The sequence below is a fragment of the Phocoena sinus genome, chromosome 10 (genome assembly GCF_008692025.1).
Source record: "Phocoena sinus isolate mPhoSin1 chromosome 10, mPhoSin1.pri, whole genome shotgun sequence".
NCBI lineage: Eukaryota > Metazoa > Chordata > Mammalia > Artiodactyla > Phocoenidae > Phocoena > Phocoena sinus.
This window is the reverse complement of record NC_045772.1, coordinates 95,145,032-95,164,955: the sequence shown is the minus strand read 5'-3', so window position 1 is coordinate 95,164,955 and position 19,924 is coordinate 95,145,032. Positions and strand designations below refer to the sequence as shown.

General features: G+C 35.4%; 1 protein-coding gene across 2 annotated transcripts; it reads right to left on the bottom strand.

Moving 5' to 3' along the window:
- Window positions 1-465: 465 nt before the first annotated feature.
- On the bottom strand, window positions 466-15,749 carry LOC116761276 (killer cell lectin-like receptor subfamily F member 1). Of its 2 annotated transcripts, XM_032647048.1 has the most exons (6): window positions 15,534-15,749; window positions 12,467-12,553; window positions 10,682-10,780; window positions 6,046-6,215; window positions 2,781-2,893; window positions 466-2,188 (listed from the first exon to the last, which is right to left on the bottom strand). In XM_032647048.1, the coding sequence occupies exons 1-6, from the start codon at window positions 15,604-15,606 to the stop codon at window positions 2,071-2,073; spliced, it is 660 nt and encodes a 219-aa protein (XP_032502939.1). In that variant the 5' UTR covers window positions 15,607-15,749; the 3' UTR covers window positions 466-2,070. The 2 variants fall into 2 exon arrangements, with proteins under 2 accessions (XP_032502939.1, XP_032502940.1); XM_032647049.1 differs by lacking the exon at window positions 12,467-12,553.
- Window positions 15,750-19,924: the final 4,175 nt, after the last annotated feature.

Sequence of the window (19,924 nt, the reverse complement as noted above, 5' to 3'; positions counted from 1 at the left end):
TCACGTGTTCTTTGTTGACCTTCATAATTGTTTTATGAACACTACTGTGTCCATAAAATAAAACATGTTTTTTTGTTGTTGGGATGTAGTACCAACATGCCACGATGTAAATGCTTTGCTTACCAGTTTATACACAATGTCCAACTCAGCATATATAAGGTGGTTTGTATTATGAGATAATACACAAGAAAACTTGTAAGGATATAATCAAGGTAAAGAGGTGAGCATAAACATCACAAAAATGTTTGTCTCTGAAGCACTTAACCCTTCTTATAAGCTTCTTCAGTATTTATAGGATTCTCTTTCTATATCAGTCACAGAGCAGACAAATACTTGGGTTTTCAGTTGACTTTTTTTTTTTTGCGGTACGCGGGCCTCTCACTGCCGTGGCCTCTCCCACCGCGGAGCACAGGCTCCGGATACGCAGGCTCAGCGGCCATGGCTCACGGGCCCAGCTGCTCCGCGGCATGTGGGATCTTCCCGGATCTGGGCACGAACCCGTGTCCCCTGCATCAGCAGGCAGACTCTCAACCACTGTGCCACCAGGGAAGCCCCCTTCAGTTGACTTTTAATGACCTAACAATTAGACCTCCATCAGCTGAGTCTTTTTCTTTTGCACCCCATCTCCCTAGCCACGTATCAGCGTTTTACTTCTGTGATCTCTTAGAGAAAACTTAATGTAATGAATATTTTTTGAGTAGTTATTATGTAGTAGGTAATTTAAAAGGCACTTAAAATATAAAAACAGATATTGGGTCTTTATGTGATGTACAGTCAAGTGAGGGCAGAGGACATTAATCAAATATTCACTCAAAAGACTTGTATAGGTAAGACCTAAAATGTGGTAAGTGCTGGGGAGGGGAATATAATGTCGGAATATTTGACCTTGTCATGGAGCTCAAGGAAAAGCTCTTAAAAGCTGAGCAGAGATATAGAGAATATTTGGGAGGTAACCTGATGGAGAAGAGAAGAAGGAGAATTTCAGGTCTAGAGAACAACTTCTGTGAAGGCAATGTGGTGAAATACAGCATGAGTTCCAGAAATTAGTTTAATGGAGTTGTGGTCCTGAGAGTTTGGGTGTTTGGTGTAGGAAGAGACAGAATAAGTAAGGAAAGGATAAACCTGATAGGGATTACTAGGCTGTGTTATGGAATTTGGTATTATTATAAGGAAGATATTGAGGTATTTTTTAAAGGGAAGATTGCATTGTCAGTATATATTTTTTAAAACATCACAGAATTCAAGGCAGGGAATGATTGAAATGGAAGAAAAGTAAAACAGGAAGATGTTGTTATTGCAGTTATTTAATATTTTAGTACCTTTGTATTAAGATCATAAAAGGGGTGATGGAGAGAGGAGGACAAGTTTGAGAGAGATTTAATAAAAAAAATAAGTAAAACTTGGTGATATGAGATGGAAAGGGGATAGCAGCCTAGAGCTGTGTGTGAAAGAGAGGGTTATAACAAGACCACAGCTGGTTTATAGATGGCATAATTGTCTTGTATGGCATGTCCTTTATTGAGATATGGAGTGCTGGAAGATGGTTCCTTTTATGATGAAATTTAATGAATTATTTTTATATGCTGAGTTTGGAGTACCTTTGAGATTGTAGATTTGCTATGTTAAACAGGCAGGACGGTATACAGGTCTAGTGATCAGGGAATGATCTGGACCAGAGATATAACATTGATAGGCATTGCATTGTATGTGGTAGTTGAAATCATGAGAATGTAGGTGATTAGCTAAGGATATCATAGAGGGAAGATGCAGAAAAAATAAAGACTGTAGTTCCAAAAATACTGGCAAAATAAGACGGATGATTGGATAACTACATCGATCATTCACATGTAAAAATCTATACATCATAACTCATTTTCTAAAACATTTTCTCTATTGCCCTTTCCACACTTCTGAGAAATATTACTATACCCACATGAATCATAAATGGACACACACACACACAGCCCTCGAGGACACATGCAACCCTCTGAACTTTCTTATGATCTGAGCTCAAGCTTCATGTGGTGTCTCCCAGTCAGACAAATAGAGACCAATTTTCTGCCGAGTGGATTACAGTTGACAAATCCACTGATGATGTTTTTCACAGCTTTCTTCAGCTATCTCAGTATAAGACACCAGGACACATTTCATACTCCTGGTCCGTGGCTTTTTGTCTTCCTTTGGAAACCTGTAGAAAGAAAGCAAATGGTTACCTTTCCGCCAGCCGTGAATATATGCATATGTCAAGAGACTTAAAAGGAAATATTTTTTAATTTTTTGGTGAAAACATAATCATTCAAACAATTTAAATACACAACAGTATGATGGGTAAGCCAATTCTTCCCACTTTTAGCTTTATTTCTCAAAACCTCTCTCCAGAGAAGTTAATAGTTCATTAGAGATAGCTAAAATATTACCTCTGACTTTTTTATCATTTGAAAATTGATCACTGTAAGAAATAAGCAGGAAGTTATGTTTCGTAAACTAAACATGTGCACTCATAAGAGAGTTTATACTTGCTAATTTACCTTTTAGATAAAAAGACAAAATCAGGCAGTGGGACAAATCCTGTTTCTCACATAAATCTTCTGAGTGGATGGAGGGAGATTTCTTTTCTTTCTCAACTTTCTGTGTGAACCATTTTATAGAAATATTTATCAGAGTGTAAGAGTCAGGGAATTTATACCTGTTCTATCAGTTCAGGGCCAACAATGTCAAACGTCTCTGTCTTGTCACATACAATATGGGATTAAAACCACAAAAAATGCAACAAAACTTACAGCTGGGGGTCAAAAGTGCTATTGTCCACCCAGGTCCATAATTCCTCTCCAGGAGGGATCCTCAAACCAACCCAATAAGAGGCTGAAGCCTGTAGGTTCCGCCATAGGAAACTCTAAAGAGAATAGGAAATGTTACATGAAACGAAGTGATTCTGACAGATGCAAGAAAAATAGCGCAAGTGCACCTTCTATGTGCTTGGCACTGCACTAGAAGCTGGGAATGAACAAGTTAGACATGCTCCATGCTTTCAAATAGATCACAGTGGAGGGAAATTTTACTGCAACTCGATGGGATGACTGCTAAACAACAATTACGTACAATGTTAGTAGATATAAAAGATGTGGAGTCCAGCTCCCTGATTTGAGTCCTAGCACTACTATTTACTACTACACATCTTTGCACAGTTATTCAATCTTTTTACTTCTGTATTTTTCCAATCACTAAAATTCAGATTATAATAGTACTATCTCAAAGAGCTATTATTGATTTGTTAATAAATAATAATATTATTAAACACTTCCTGGCACATAATAAATGCTCCTTGCATAAATGTTAATGATTACTACTAAATACAAGTATGAAATAATATCTAGAGGCAAGAGAATACACAGGGAAAGTTACAGAAAGAAAGCAATCTCTGAGCTGATGGGACACATACTGTTCATAGGTTTTTTTGTTTGTTTTTGGTTTTTTTAAAGATTTTTTTGGTGTGGACCATTTTAAAGTCTTTATTGAATTTGTTACAATATTGCTTCTGTTTCGTGCTTTGGTTTTTTGGCCAGGAGGCATGTAGGATCTTAGCTCCCGACCAGGGATCGAACCCACACCCCCTGCATTGGAAGGCAAAGTCTTAACCACTGGACTGCCAGGGAAGGCCCTGTTCATAGGTTTTTTGTTTTTTGCTGTACACGGGCCTCTCACGGTTGTGGCCTCTCCCGTTGCGGAACACAGGTTCCGGACGCGCAGGCTCAGCGGCCATGGCTCACGGGCCCAGCCACTCCGCAGCATGTGGGATCTTCCCGGACCGGGGCACGAATCTGTGTCCCCTGCATCGGCAGGCGGACTCTCAACCACTGCGCCACCAGGGAAGCCCCATAGGTTTTTAATATCTCTTTTTGTACAGTGACATAACCCCTGAGCCAAAGTATATGGCCAGCCATAATAAAGGTGATATTTCCCAGCCTCCCTTTTGGCTAAGTGTGACAATGTGACTGACCTAATTTCTGACTAATGGGATAGAATCAAAAAATACTGAAATTCTAATTCAGCATTTAAAGTGTAAGTTCATATCCTTCTATTCATCATTTTCTTCTCCCCTGATGGCTAGACTGTGAACTGTGATTGGTTCTAGTGGTGAACCAATCAGAAACAAGTAGACACAGCACCCTACTGATGGGAGCAGAAATCTCATAGCAGTTTAGACTACAATGTGAGTGACATAACTTATTACATATATTCTAAGGTAGATCTTTCCCCTATTTTAACACTTTGACTTTGGAAACATTGAATAATCTAATGGCTTATGGTAGTTTAATTGGCAGCTTAGTTTTTGCTTTTTAATTGCACTATTTCTTTTAAGGGTACTAATGATACATCTTATCATTGAAAGTGTCTTAGATTCAATGAATAAAGCAAACATCCATTTGTTTCAGCTACAGCAATTCTGGAACTCTGTCACATGCAGCTTAACTCATATGCTAAACGACAAAGCTGTTTGTTGGAAAATAGTCATTAGACATATAAAAGAGAGAATGGTGTTTCTCCACTGAATTATCTTTGCACTACGGTCAAAAGAAATCAGTTGACTATATTTGTGTGAGTCTATTTCTGGCCTCTCTATTCAGTTTTGTTGATCTATAACTCTCTTCTTTGCCAATACTATACCATATTTATTAATTTAGGTTTATAGTAAGACTTGAAATTGAGTAGTGTAAGTCTTCCATTCGCTTGCTTTCTTTGGGTTAGTTTGCTCTTTTCATAGTTTTTTTTTTTGAAGTAGAAGCTTAGAGTAATGATTCTACATTATCTTCTTTTCAAATATAAGCATTGGATGCTATAAATTTCCCTCTAAACTGCTTAAATTGAAACCCATGAATTTTGACATTATATTGTTATTTTCATTCAACTCAAAATATGCTTTAAAAAAATTTGCCCTGATGCTTCCTCTTTGACCCATACATTATTTAGAAGTGTGATGTTTAACTTTCAAATGTGTGGGATATTTCCAAACATCTTTCTGTTTCTAATTTGCACTTTAGTTTTGTTATGGTCTGAGACATACCCTGTGTGATATCTGTATTTGTAAATTTTTAGGTCCCAAAATATGATCTGTCTTCATGAACGTTCCTTGGAAAAAAATGTGTATTCTGCTGTTGTTGGATAGTATTCTGTAAAATCCATTAGGTGTGATTGGTTGATAGTGTTGTTCAGATTTATTTATTTATTTATTTATTATCTACTTGTTTTGTCAGTTACTCAGAGAAGAGTGTTGACATCACCAACTATAATTGGGGATTTATCCATTTCCCCTTTCAGTTCTATCAGTATTTGCCTTGTTGCATTCACGTGTAGAATTGATCACTATAATGGGCTTTAAGGGCTAGAGCCCATGCTCCGCAGCAAGAGAAGCCACCACAATGAGAGGCCCGTGCGTCACAAGGAAGAGCAGCCCCTGCTCGCCACAACTAGAGAAAGCCCACGCACAGCAACCAAGACCCGACGCAGCCAGAAAATAAAAAATAAATTTATAAAAATAAAATCAATACTGGCCTTATTTAGAAGGTTTAGTGTCCAACCTTCTTGTAGCAAAATTTCAATCTAAATTAAGCCAGAGCTAGAAAAATACTTGTTTTCTTCAACAAAGAGCAAAACCTAATGAGAAGGACTATGCTGTATTTCCTTTCCCCCAACATCATCTTTAATTTCAGCTGCCATGCAATCTGATTGCAACCTTTGTGAGCGATGGGTTAAACATGGGAGATGAGATAGATATTTTATGTCATACATTTAAAATGAAATCTGGTAAGCAGTGGGGTCTCTTGTAGAGAAGAACTTAGGTATATAATACCAAATGAATTCCTCTTATACCTAGCCAAAAAAAAGCCTGAGATAATAATATAGTTCAATGATTCATTCAACCAATAATTGTGTAGTTAATAGCAATGAGGTTTAAAAATTTTATTTCACAGAAATTTTCAAATTTGTAACACAAAGAAGGTATTGCAGTTGTGAAGGATGCTATAATCTCCAAATTTTATATCTCACCATATCAATGAAGTCTTGGATCACCATGAGATGTGAATTTTTCATGACACAGTCATTTTTACTTTCATACCAAGATTTCTCACTTTTAGCAACCCAGTAGCATTTCCCCCCATGTAGCTTCCAGTCTTCAGAGGGGCATGATTTACTAGCAGTAGAAGAGTTGAAACAACCTGGAAGGAAAAAGGATAAGTAATTGAAAGGAACTTTCGACTGTATCCCTAATACTGTGTGTATACTAATTAAAGATTCTCAAAATGTGTTAAATTATGGCCTAAGCTTTCTTTGACAAAAGTAAGTGCTTTCCTCCAGGTGGATTTTGAAAAAAAATAAAGATTAACAGAATTGCAATATGTGTATATTGTTTCTTTCTCTCTTTCTTGTTTCTTTTTTCTTTCTCCACTTAGTTTAATTCTCTTAAAAATATATTATGCTTTCTATCAGCTAGGCAATGCACAGACACTAGGATAAAGCAATGGACATCCAAACCTCAGGAAGATAAAAATTTGGAGGAAAAGTAGAAATTAGAGAATTTAATTAGTGGTCTGCCAATGAACCAGACCTTTAGAGAATTATATATCACACTGGAAGAATTTTTCTTGGGAAAAAATTGTGTAATAGCTGTCCCCCCAAACTCATGATCTACCCCTGTACAAATGGATCTTGGCATCCAAAAATGTGCTGGTAACAAATAGATCTAATTTATAATATTTGCCAGTAGATTTAGATGATGACACATAGGTATCCTACACATACCAATACTTTCTTGTCCCCTGAAATAAATATTCTTTAAAAACACACATATACATACACACAATGACTTGAAGCCATTGAAGGGTAAAAAAAGCAGGCAGATTTTGGAGAGTAGCTGACACTTGAAATAAAGTATGACAATTTAGAAATTTCCTGTTTTTACAACTTTTAGCCTAAGACAGACCAATGTTGGTGCCATGTAGAATGAGCAAAATTTTGGTAGACAATTTGAAGTCTCTCTAGTCTGAGTAACCAAAGAACAGAATTGGGGGCAACTACAGATGTTGAAAAGAAAGAGTAAATTCCATAAAAGAAATAAACAAAAGGTGTGCATCCACTGCTGCGTATAAAAATTTTCTAAGTCCCTGGCTGATGAATGTGGAAGCTACATTACAGCTAAAAATTAAAAAAAGAAAAAGAAAAGAAAAGGAAAAAAAACTGACTTGAGATTTAAACTGCTGCCCCCAAAATAGAAATTTAAATGAATCAAACCATACCAAGAAAAATCAACACTTTTTGGAGAAATGTATCAGGATCAGTCAAATTTTTAAAAATCAAATACTTTAAAACACAAGCCAACATTTTTTTAGCAGGAAATACAAACAAGAGATTTGGTCACTGAGGACTTTAGATATTTAAATAATTATATGTATCATAAAAAATAATGTTTACATTATTTTAAGAAATAAAAGAATAAATTACAAAATGATCAGATAACAGGAGACTATCACAAGCTAACTGGAGGGTTTGAAACTAAGTCCTTAGGTTTGAAAACTATAATCATTGAAATTAGACTCAGTGAATGAGCCTACAGCTTAGAAACAGGGACAGAGAGAACTTGTGAACCACAAGGTATATCTGAAAACATTGCCAAGAATTCAGCACAAATTGATGATCATGAAGACAAAAATGAGAGGTTAAGTGAAATGGAAGATAGAAAGCAAAGGCCTATCGAACATCTAATTTAAGTCCTAGAAATAAAATACAGAGAAGGTAGACAAAGAATTAGGAATGATGGCTGACTAGTTCTATTAAGTTTTACTTTACATATTTTAAGTCTATTCTATTATTTTATTTATTTTTTGAATTTTATTTTATTTATTTTTTTATATAGCAGGTTCTTATTAGTTAACCACTTTATACATATTAGTGTATATAGGTCAATCCCAATCTCCCAGTTTATCCCACCACCACCCCCCTGGGCACTTTCCCCCCTTGATGTCCATACGTTTGTTCTCTACATCTCTGTGTCTATTTCTGCCCTGCAAACTGGTTCATCTGTACCATTTTTCTAGGTTCCACATATGTGCGTTGATATACGATATTTGTTTTTCTCTTTCTGATTTACTTCACTCTGTATGACAGTCTCTAGATCCATCCAAGTCTCTACAAATGACCCAGTTTCGTTACTTTTTATGGCTGAGTAATATTCCATTATATACATGTACCATGTCTTCTTTATCCATTCCTCTGTCGATGGGCATTTAGGTTGCTTCCATGACCTGGCTATTGTAAATAGTGCTACAATGAACATTGGGGTGCATGTGTCTTTTTGAATTATGGTTTTCTCTGGGTATATGCCCAGTAGTAGGATTACTGGGTCATATGGTAATTCTATTTTTTGTTTTTTAAGGAACCTCCATACTGTTCTTCATAGTGGCTGTATCAATTTACATTCCCACCAACAGTGCAAGAGGGTTCCCTTTTCTCCACACCCTCTCCGGCATTTGTTGTTTGTAGATTTTCTGATGATGCCCATTCTAACTGGTGTGAGACGATACCTCATTGTAGTTTTGATTTGCATTTCTCTAATAATTGGTGATGTTGAGCAGCTTTTCACGTGCCTCTTGGCCATCTGTATGTCTTCTTTGGAGAAATGTCTATTTAGGTCTTCTGCCCATTTTTGGATTGGGTTGTTTGTTTTTTAATATTGAGCGGCATGAGCTGTTTATATATTTTGGAGATTGATCCTTTGTCCTTTGATTCATTTGCAAATATTTTCTCCCAGTCTGAGGGTTGTCTTTTCATCTTGTTTGTAGTTTGCTTTGCAAAAGCTTTGAAGTTTCATTAGATCCCATTTGTTTATTTTTATTTCCATTACTCTAGGAGGTGGATCAAAAAAGATCTTGCTGTGATTTATGTCAAAGAGTGTTCTTCATATGTTTTCCTCTAAGAGTTTTATAGTGTCCGGTCTTACATTTATGTCTCTAATCCATTTTGAGCTTATTTTTGTGTATGGGGTTAGGGAGTGTTCTAATTTCATTCTTTTACCTGTAGCTGTCCAGTTTTCCCAGCACTTCTTATTGAAGAGACTGTCTTTTCTCCATTGTATATCCTTGCCTCCTTTGTCATAGATTAGTTGACCATAGGTCAATACAAGCCTACCTCAAGAAAGAAGAAAAATCTCAAATAAACAATCTAAACTTACACCTAAAGGAACTAGAGAAAGAAGAACAAACAAAACCAAAGTTAGTAGAATGAAAGAAATCATAAAGATCAGAGCAGAAATAAATGAAATAGAAACAAAGAAAACAATAGTGAAGATCAGTAAAACTAAAAGCTGGTTCTTTGAGAAGATAAACAAAATTGATAAACCATTAGCCAGACTCATCAAGAAAAAGAGGGAGAGGACTCAAATCAACAAAATATTATTTTATTAAGATGAAACAAATTTAGAGTTGGTATCCTTTCCTGCTGGATTGAAACTAGGATTCTAGGGCCTGTTATAGATAGGATTATCTGTAACAATAGGAGGATTAGAAAACAAGTTAGACAGAATTTAAAGCTAGAGGCTTTATTAAATACCACTGTTATCACCTGTATCAAGGGTATAGGAGTACAGTAATACGCTTTTGTTCTGGGGATAATGTCCCACAGAATTTGCCCTCATAGTCTCACTAGTTAAAAAAAATTAAAGTTTTTAGAATGTGGTCAAGGGGGCTTGGGAACATCAAAATCTATTTTAAAGTTTTAATGAATTCCTAGAATTTGAATGTATCCTATAACATGGACTGGTGAGTCTTTCTAATAGAATTATATATGCATGTTCAAAAAAAGAAAGGTATATCATTTTTCAATATAGAATTAAAATAACGGACTAAAATAATAAAGAAAACAGAAAGGACAAATGACTGAGTGTCTTCTTGACTTTAAAAAGTAGGTAAATACATTCAGATGAGAAAGCAAGATAAAGGTTACCATTTACAGGTTTTTACATGTAATGACATTAAAAATTGACAAAAAGCTACCTGATATGATCATGAATTTTAAGAATGAAAATATTTTGAGGGGCTTCCCTGGTGGCGCAGTGGTTGAGAATCTGCCTGCCAATGCAGGGGACACGGGTTCGAGCCCTGGTCTGGGAAGATCCCACATGCCGCAGAGCAACTGGACCTGTGAGCCACAATTACTGAGCCTGCGCGTCTGGAGCCTGTGCTCCGCAGCAAGAGAGGCCGCGACAGTGAGAGGCCAGCGCACCGCGATGAAGAGTGGCCCCTGCTTGCCACAACTAGAGAAAGCCCTCACACAGAAACGAAGACCCAACACAGCCATAAATAAATAAATAAAAAAAAAAAAAAAAAATATTTTGATTACATTCTGTGCCTGCATATGTCCCAAAAGAAGTTAAAAAAAGAAAATGCAATTATTGCAATATAATACCTCTAAATTCATTTACAACTCATTATATAAGCTTATTTTTCTCATTTGTCTTGGATCTTTAAATATTTTTGTCAAGGACTATAATAGGTCCCTGAAAAACAATGATCTAAACCATCCCTCTGTAGGGGTAGAGGAATCTCCTCTTTATTCAGATATACCCAAGTAAAATCCACACTACTGTCCATACGTGTTTACTCAGGAATTAGGCAATATAAAATAACATTACCTATTGAGGTGCTTGTTTCAGATTTATTTTGCCCAGTACAGTATTTCTCTTTTGATTCATTATTTACTTTAGTATGTCTCGCAGATTTGAACCGGATAACTAATAAAAGAAGAAACATATTTTCTGTATTAAATACAAAGCAGAAATTCATTGGGTTCTAGAGACTCTGAAGTTCATTAATGTGGAAACTCCATAGTAATTTAAATGATTAAAAATTTAGAGGGAAAAACAACATTACTTTTTCCAAGATTTGGACGTTCCTTTGCAAGCATTCTTGTTAATCTTATTAATGCTAACTTTAGGGGAATCGGAAAAATATGACCTGGGACCAGAAGGATACTCACTTTTTTTTTTTCGGAGTTTTCATATTTATTTTAATAAACACAAAATAACCAGCTCTGGATATAAGCCTCATCTGGATAGCTTGTATTTTGTGAGTTCTTATTAACTGTATCAGGTATCACTTGATTCACGGAAAGGGTTTTATGTGTTTTGACTTCAGTTCATGATTCTGTTCCTTTTGAGATTGTGCATGTAAATCGCACACATAGAAGGGTAGGGTGAGCCCAGAGTATTTTTCGACCATGAAGAAGACAGCTGTCTTTCTGGTGGCCCCTGAACTGAAATTAGTTTTGGTAATTTATAATGTCACAATAGTGCGTATTAGGCAATTAAATCTTTAAAATCGATTGTAGTAACAAACAAATCTGTTTTACTAACAAAAAACTGTTTTGATAACAAATCTATTATCTTATAACAAAAGGAAACATAGCAGAGATGGTTTCTTGTTTTTTGTTTTGGCCCCACTGCCTGGCATGGTGGGATCTTAGTTCCCTGACCAGGGATTGAACCCATGCCCTCTGCAGTGGAAGCGTGGAGTCTTCACCACTGGACCACCAGGGAGGTCCTAGCAGAGATGTCTAATGTTAAGCATTTTTGCTTCCTCCCCTCAATGTTAAAGCCCCAATTCAGCCATTGACTAGTTACATTAAACTAGTCAAACCACGTATCACTCTGGCCCTTGGATTGTTCACTCAACTGGAGGTTTGACCTTGCTGATTTCTAGAGCCCCATTCAGTTCTGAATTCTATGACTCTGCCTACTGACCTCGAATCACTAATGACATTCATAATTTCTAATATCGTTCACAAGGGCAGCATAGGCAGACACGGCCTTCGTCTGTTCTAGAGTTTGGTTTAATCTGGAAATCTGAATTCCTTAGAATATATATATCATCTGGGAGTTTTTCTCCAAGCATTTATTCAATAAAATATTTAAATAATTGTCACATGAAATTGGGCTATGTTTAGTTATATCCACAGTATATGAGTATAATTTTAAAATACTTGATTGAATTGATTGATTTTAGACAAATTTCCCATCCATGAATACAAGATTGATGATGATGTCCAGGAGTAACTAATATGGATAAGCTTAAACAGAAGTATGCTTCGTTATTTAATTTGCTTTCACTGACCGCAGCTCCAGAGAAGATGGTGTATAACTCACAATCAACTGCATTGGGAAATGCATTGTGCATAAAATGTACTTTATGATTTTGGTCATAAAATATAAATCTAATCTCTTTATCAATGAAATGAATCCATGATATGTATTATATCACAATCTGAAGTTCTATGGAAAATCTCTAATTTTAATTGTGTATCAAATTTCATGCTTTTTGTGAAGTTATAATGTATAGGAACCACTTGAACAGCAAACACAATTACAATAGGTGGTGCTAAAATACTTTGGGTTAAATAAATGGTATTGATAATTACTTACCAAAAATGCTCAGCACAATTACTATTACAAGAAGGATGATAATCATTGCACATTCAACTTTCAGGAAAATTCCATGGTGGTGAGAATCTATAAAATTGGATAGATTTCACTAATAAGCCCAGTAAATAATTCCTTAGGTAGTAAGAGGTAGGGAAGGGCTGAATAAACTTTGTCAGTTATGCTCTTGAGTTACTTTCCTTTGAGATATGTAGATCCAGCTTCCTTTTACACACACACACACACACACACACACAACACACACAGCATATTTGGTTCCCTGGTTTGTGAAAAGGGGGACCTAGAAAACTGTGAATAGATGTAAATTTTTCCTTGTTGATTTACCATACATATTCCTCAGTATTAATCTTAACTATGATTTACTCTCTGTATCCCTAAGTTTTTATATAAGACTGTGAAATTTTCCGGTCTCTAATAAGCTTACTGACAACACTCACTTATTTGGATTGATCCGTTCTTTCATGCCTCCTCCTTTATACAATACACCTATTTCCTGGGACATGTAATTGTAATTGCATAAAATCATATATTTTAAAATAAAAGTAATTTTAGGGATAATCTTGTCCGACATTCGCATGTTAAAAATGGGGATTTCAAGTCCACAGTCACACAGTTACTTGATAGCAGAGCTGAGACTGTACCAAAATTAGTACGGTGTTCACTATCTACTCTATCTCTTGTACTTGAAAGATAAATAAATCATAAAAAGAAACTGGCATTTTTAGCTTTGGGTTGATAGTTAAAACCAATAGGCTCTTATCCCAAATAGTTACAGTATATCAATTCCACTAGATATGTGATATATACACACACACATACAATATACTGAGAGTGCACTACTATAACTGATGTTGAAATATAACCAATTACAAAACCAAGTGCCGAGACATTAACCTGAGTGTTTATTTAGTGGAATCCTATTATAGAGTGTTTTGTCCACATTATTATTGTTATTAAGTAAAACATCTTTAGTGAGAATTTATTAATTCTCAAAGCACTAAAAGAAATCCATGTATTTTCTTTTATTAGGCAAAACAATGCAAAGTATACCAGTCAAGGCCATCACCAGAAGAATGTGATAATATCCCAACACACATTTCTAGTGTGAAGAACTTGGGTTACAGACTTAAAAAGCTGGAGAATAAAGCATCAGAGTTCATGAAAGGACTAATATAAGGGGTACTAGGTCACTCTTTTAGGCCCCTGAAGTAAAGGTTATAAAGGCATGAATTTCTGAATCTTAGTCTGGGATATTCTCGGTGAAATCATACTTTGTTACTGAGATTTCACTCAGTGTCATGGTGATAGCCCTCTTTGTTTTATATCTTGGAGAACTGATGAACCTACAATATTTAAAGTGTTTAGTATAAATGAAATCCATTTATTTAGTCATCCATTTATTCATCCGCCTACCAAGCATCTATCGATTGCCTGCTATGTACTTAGTACTGTGTGAGGTGCTGGGTATACAAAGATTAAGAGATTAGGGAGAGGGTTTCAACACATATGAGGCTCTGAAATGGAAAAGAATATGGTAATTTTAAAGAGCAAGAGAGAGCCAACAACCAGAGCAAAATAAGTGAAATTTACCGAGTTAGAAGAGAAAGGCCAGGGATAATTGTGTAGGACTCTGTAGGACATTACAATCCAATGTATCAAATAGTTCTTTCCCTCTTCAATGATATGACACATGAGAACAGAAGTTGCGTTTATCCACAACAGAGACATGCAGCGAAAGAGTAATATGATATTTGACTTCTGGTCATAAGCATGACTGCAGGTAGATAATTTAATTTTTATATATTCATATTTCTTCATTTTTAAGATTAGAATATTGGACTGGACAGCATTAAAGATGTTGTCCCAAAATCTTTAAACCAGGAAAAGAGTAATGTTCTTTCCAAACAGAAGAAATTAAAGCCTGGAATGTAGAATCAAAAATACTGGTTTTGTTGCTTGAACTGAGTTAAAATAACCTCTAGAAAAATGGACCAATTATATGAGATTTGGGGGGAATGGGGGGAATAAGAGTAAGGTTCTAGTCCATGTTATTTTTCAAACGAAGTTCCGTTAACTCATATAAAATGAAAGCTCCTAGTCTATTGAGAAAATAAAGCAGAAAAGCCTCTATTCCACAAGTTAAGAGAGATAATATTTAAACACAGAAAATAACAGACTCTTGCAGCTGGAGAAAGCAACTCACCAGATCCACCTGAAAACTGCAAATGCATAAATATAGAAGAAAAAATACATTCTTGGGAAATAATAGAAAAGCAAAACATCAGATCCACTCCACAAGGACAAAGCACCATGAGGAGACTTTAAGTTATTTAAACATTTTTATAAACTTTACAATATAAAAATTCTTTTCCTAGAGAAGAGAATATAAATGCAACACGGACATTTCCCTAAGGCTTCATGTATAAATACACTGGATTTGAAAATCTATTATTTCTGAGGTGGTTTGTGTTTAAGGTTACAATCTTATCTTTAGCTGTGTGCCTATCTATTCATGTTCCAAACACATTCTATTACTCAGGTAGTCGTTAATTCTAAACTTCAGGAAATGAAATAGCAACATCTTATGCCTCTTTAGTTTAGCTTAACATTTTTATCCTACCAATATGCAAATTCCAAAAGGCTAAATAACAATGTGAATAATGGCCAGGGATATTTTTCTCAGTGTAAATGAGCTGATCATATTATTTTAAAAGGGCAGATTTGATTGGCGATGAGTAAAGCTGTAGAGGAGAAAGGGGTTATGTGTATTGATGTCACCATGAGAGTATAATAAATGTTCACCACAAGAAATATAAGGAATAGAGGGTCTATGAAAACCAAAAGCAAAGTTCTACATATTAAGACTAAAGTTACAATTAACTTTATAACACGGTGTCATTGAAATCATTCACTCTTATTCTTGCATTCAGTAACTTTTGCTTTGAATCCAGTCTCCTAATTCCGGTAAGACAAATACAGACACAGGACAGAAATAAGGGAGATTAAAAACAAAACTTTAATTTTAATAAGAGATCTAAATCCAACTTACCAGATCTCTGACACGAAGACGAATGTTCTGAAGATGAATGTTTGATATCAGCATAGACTATGTCTTCAGCCATTGCATATATTAAAAAGAGAGGAAAGTCACAAGTAGTAGTCTGCTGAAGGAGTTCCGTATTTTTGCAAACTTCCTGTAAGTGAGATCAATTGAGATTGATGATTTCCTTCCCCTCTCCAGAGTTTGGTGGGTTTCCCCAGTGAATAAAAGATAAGAGCAATGTGTTCAGCCTTATCAATCAAGGCAATAGGTTTTTGAACACGTGCATGATATGGAAGAAAACTACTATCCATGCAGTATTTTCTTGCTCTTCAGTTAGTTTTCTGCCTACATGTGGAATAATTTTAACTTTTAGTAATACTACAGAAGACGTTGCATCACTTTCCTCTATAAACCACTTGTTCTTTTACCTAAGAAATATTCTCTGGCAGAAGCTCTTTGACCTTCCAGCATTTTCTCCAAAGTGGAATAGCAATTTAGAAGGGAGGACAAGAAAAAAAGAGGGTTTTTAATATGAATGTAATAGAAAGAATTGATAGACTCCTCATCTTGAAATGCACTGTAATTAATTAGGTAATACTTTAAAAATACCCTTAAAGCTATTTCTTCTCATCTATGCTTTATAATATTAACATCAAAGTAAGTTGAGGCATAGATTATGCAGTGGATTTCCAAACTGCAAAATAATCTATATGAGACAGAAATAACTCTATGCCAAAATAATTCAAGGTTCTGTCATAAAAGAAAATGAATCTCATTTTTAAATGAGGTTCACAGAAATTTAGCACTGAATACAATGTATTAAGCCTAGATTTTAATCTCCCATTTCTTCTAAAACTCCACTAAATTTATATTAAAGGAATAAAAATGTATAAGTTCAAAACAATTTAAAAAGTGAATGGGTTCTAACAGATGAAAAAATTCAGTGAATTCCTGGAAAATGGAGAGTAGATGGAGATGTGATATTTGATGGAACAAAGCAAAAGAAAGTGAAGCCTAGAATATTTAAAGGTAAATAACTGAGGAGATAGCCCAGCTACCCATGAAACCCTCATAACACTCAGAGCTCAGAAATGGCAGGTATGAAAAATGACAGGAGACCTTAGCTGATAGCCAATAGGGTTGATTTCCTCAAGATCCACCCAAATGCACTGCATACAATTATTTAAACTGTAGTCATCTCTCCCAGACCCCAGTCCAAGTAATTTGACCTACATTAATCAAATAGCTAGAGAACATATCTTGGCTTCTTGACATGTAGGGGTCTCTCAGCATAAAGACTAACCCCACAAGGCTTCTGACCTTGAAGGTCAGCCTTGAACACCAACCTCTGTCTCCTAACACCACTTTGACACTCCCTCTTTTCTGGGCTGTTATAACACTTTATATGTTGTTCTGCATTTTATATATGAAAAACTGACTTTGAGAAGTTACATGCAGATGGTTTGCGTAACCATTTTCAGAGTGAGGATTTGAACTCATCACAAACTGAATCCAAAGCCTAGGCCATAATACAATAATGCTTTCTAGATTTTGAGGGTAAGAATCATGTTTTATTATTCTTGCTATTTCCATCATTCAATCTATGCCTGAAACATAACAGACAGTAATTACGTGTTGGATTATCAAATCAGTTAACGCTACACTGAATTTTATTACTGGACTATAACATTCCATAATGAGAGCAATTACCTTTCACTAAAAAGTAGACTTCTAATCATATGAAAAGTAATATTGATGATCTAGCCATGTACAACTGAAACAAATACTAGTATGTGGAGAACCTATTATAAGTTATATAATAAATCCTTGGAATATACAAATTTAATATTAATGATCCCTGTCTCCTCTCTCTGCTCCCAAGTAACAAAGGGTATGCATTCTGTAGTAATCTATAAATTCGATGAGATATGGCTTTTAATTGAGTGTCATAATCCCTATAGGTAGGGCTCGCTTAGCCAGAAAGACCATTTATATAAAGTCAACTTGTGGATGAATTACATAATGGAATGTTAAAAGTAGCAGTGCCTTGGAAAGCATGTTATTAAGTAATCCAAATAAAACACATCTGGAAACAAAATTAATCTGTTTAGTTAAATAGTCTAAACTCATCAAATGCTCATCAGCAAAGATGTGAAAGGGTAACAGATATTTAGTTAAGCTGCTGTATTTTAGGTATTATGTGTCCATAGTGATAGTCTCAAATTTGGTGACGCAACTTTCACGGGTATAACTTTTTTCAATGTCAAGTTTAAGCATTAGTGTGGTGTTATCATTATTGATAGATACTACTTCTAAATAATGGAGTAATATGTACTTGAAATAATCTTTATCACTGCCCTAACATTAATAATAATTTTGTCAATCACTTTTCTGTGCATGGATTCCAAATCAAATTCTCAATCCCAGCCTATTTCCTGGAGTACAAGTCCTCATTTCCAACTGCTTTTCGGTATGTCAGACTCGAAACAATCAAAAGTAACCCAGACTTTACTGCTCTTTCCACTGTGTCACCTATTCCTTTTGTTGGCTCCCTTCCTTTGGAGAAACTCGGGCTTAATATCTTTCCTTTGATTCCCGCTTCTCTCACTTTTCGAAGTTACGTGTGGGTGAGTGAGGTAGGGTGGCATGTAATAAGTCATTCATTTGAGTTGAGGGAGTCTTTTTCAACTTAGACGAACTTGTGACAAAGAACATGCTCAGAGAAGATACTGCCATCTGGAATCAGGAAGAACTTAGTGAATGATTGAAAGTTTACCAATCAGAAAAGTAATTCTTCCTGTGCTTGCTGGCAAGAGAGGAAGGCAGAAAGTGTTTTCTCTGAATACTTCTGAGGGAAGAGAAAATTTTATTTTGCAGATAAATATCTACTTTGGAATCTACTTTGGAAAAGAATTATGTGTCCTACGCTATATTTGTATTCGTGTGTATGTATGTGTATACATTTTTAAGGTCAACAATATCTGATATATATTTTTTAAAAAGCATATGCTTGTATGCATGCATGAAACGATTTAATTTTATATAGAAATGACATACCCTTTGGCCCTTTTCAGTAATCTACAACACTGTCAAATATTCTAGGCTAGTGGTTCTCGACCTTGACTGCACATTGAAATTTCCTGGAGAGTTTTTTTTTTTCCTTTTTTTAAATACAGATATCTGGACTTCACATGAGACTTTAAAATTTTTTTTCATTTGTCTGCATCAGAATTTTAAAAATCTCTCCTATATGTGATTCTATATATAGCCAGAGTTGAACACTGTCGAGCTACCACACATGAGTTTAGAGTGATGTACAGGTTCAGCAATGAGGAGAAGAAAAACTCAGGCAGCTGTAACAGGAGCAGAAATAGCAGCAGCACTGATGAATAAGAGACCACATTTCCTATATGCCAAACCAGCAACAATGACAAGGTCCATCATTTTTCCCACACCAGGGGAACTCCTTTGTAGTAGAGACCAGATCTGAGGGAAAAACCTGACTCAAACGTTGGCCTTGATTTCTTTTTCAAAACAGGATCCACAACTCAATGTGAACTAAAGGAAATGCATCCACGGATTGGTTTTGGTCCATGGGTGCCCAGGTGTCTCCATGACCTAGAGGCTGTGTCTTGGAAATTCAATCTATAGAAATAAAACAACAGAGGCAGTGTGTATAGCAATAACACTTACCTTATACTGGAGGAAAAGTAGATAGATGTTTGAGAATTTTCATTGGTTATTACAGCACATTAATTAATTTGAGAATTATGATGTAGCATGTTACAGGTCCTAAATCTGCAGATTCTAAATTTAGTAGGAGTACAGGAGAGTCAGTATTTTCTTATTTCAACCACCAATTTGTGCTCTGCTGTGGTACAGCAATATTTTTGGAAGTAACTGACTGTATGTTAACTTAGATGGGCCTTAAGGATCTGCTTACTTAATGTTTACTTAGGGACTTTTAAAGAAAAGATCAAGATGTTTTAGTGTGTTGCTTACTTCTGGAGGAGTTCACTCTATCCCTAAAATAATGGAGGTGCTGAAATCTAAGTTAGCATCCTTGAAAGAAAAGAAGAAACAGAAGCCAACTAAGAGATGTGGCTACTAACCCAGGCAGGAAATACTTCCAATGGTGATTTAGAGCAGTGAACAAAGAAGTTCTTCTGAGAGGAAAAATAATAGTACAGCCAGTTGCATTATATTTAAGTAACATTTTCATACTGATATAATTCTCATGATGTGTGTATTCTGGACAATTCACATAAATGGAATCATATAATATGTAGCCTTTTGTGTCTGGCTGTTTCATTTAATGTTTTCAAGGTTCATCCAGATTGTAATATGTATCAGTACTTCATTCTTTTTGATAACAGAATACTATTCCATTGTATGGA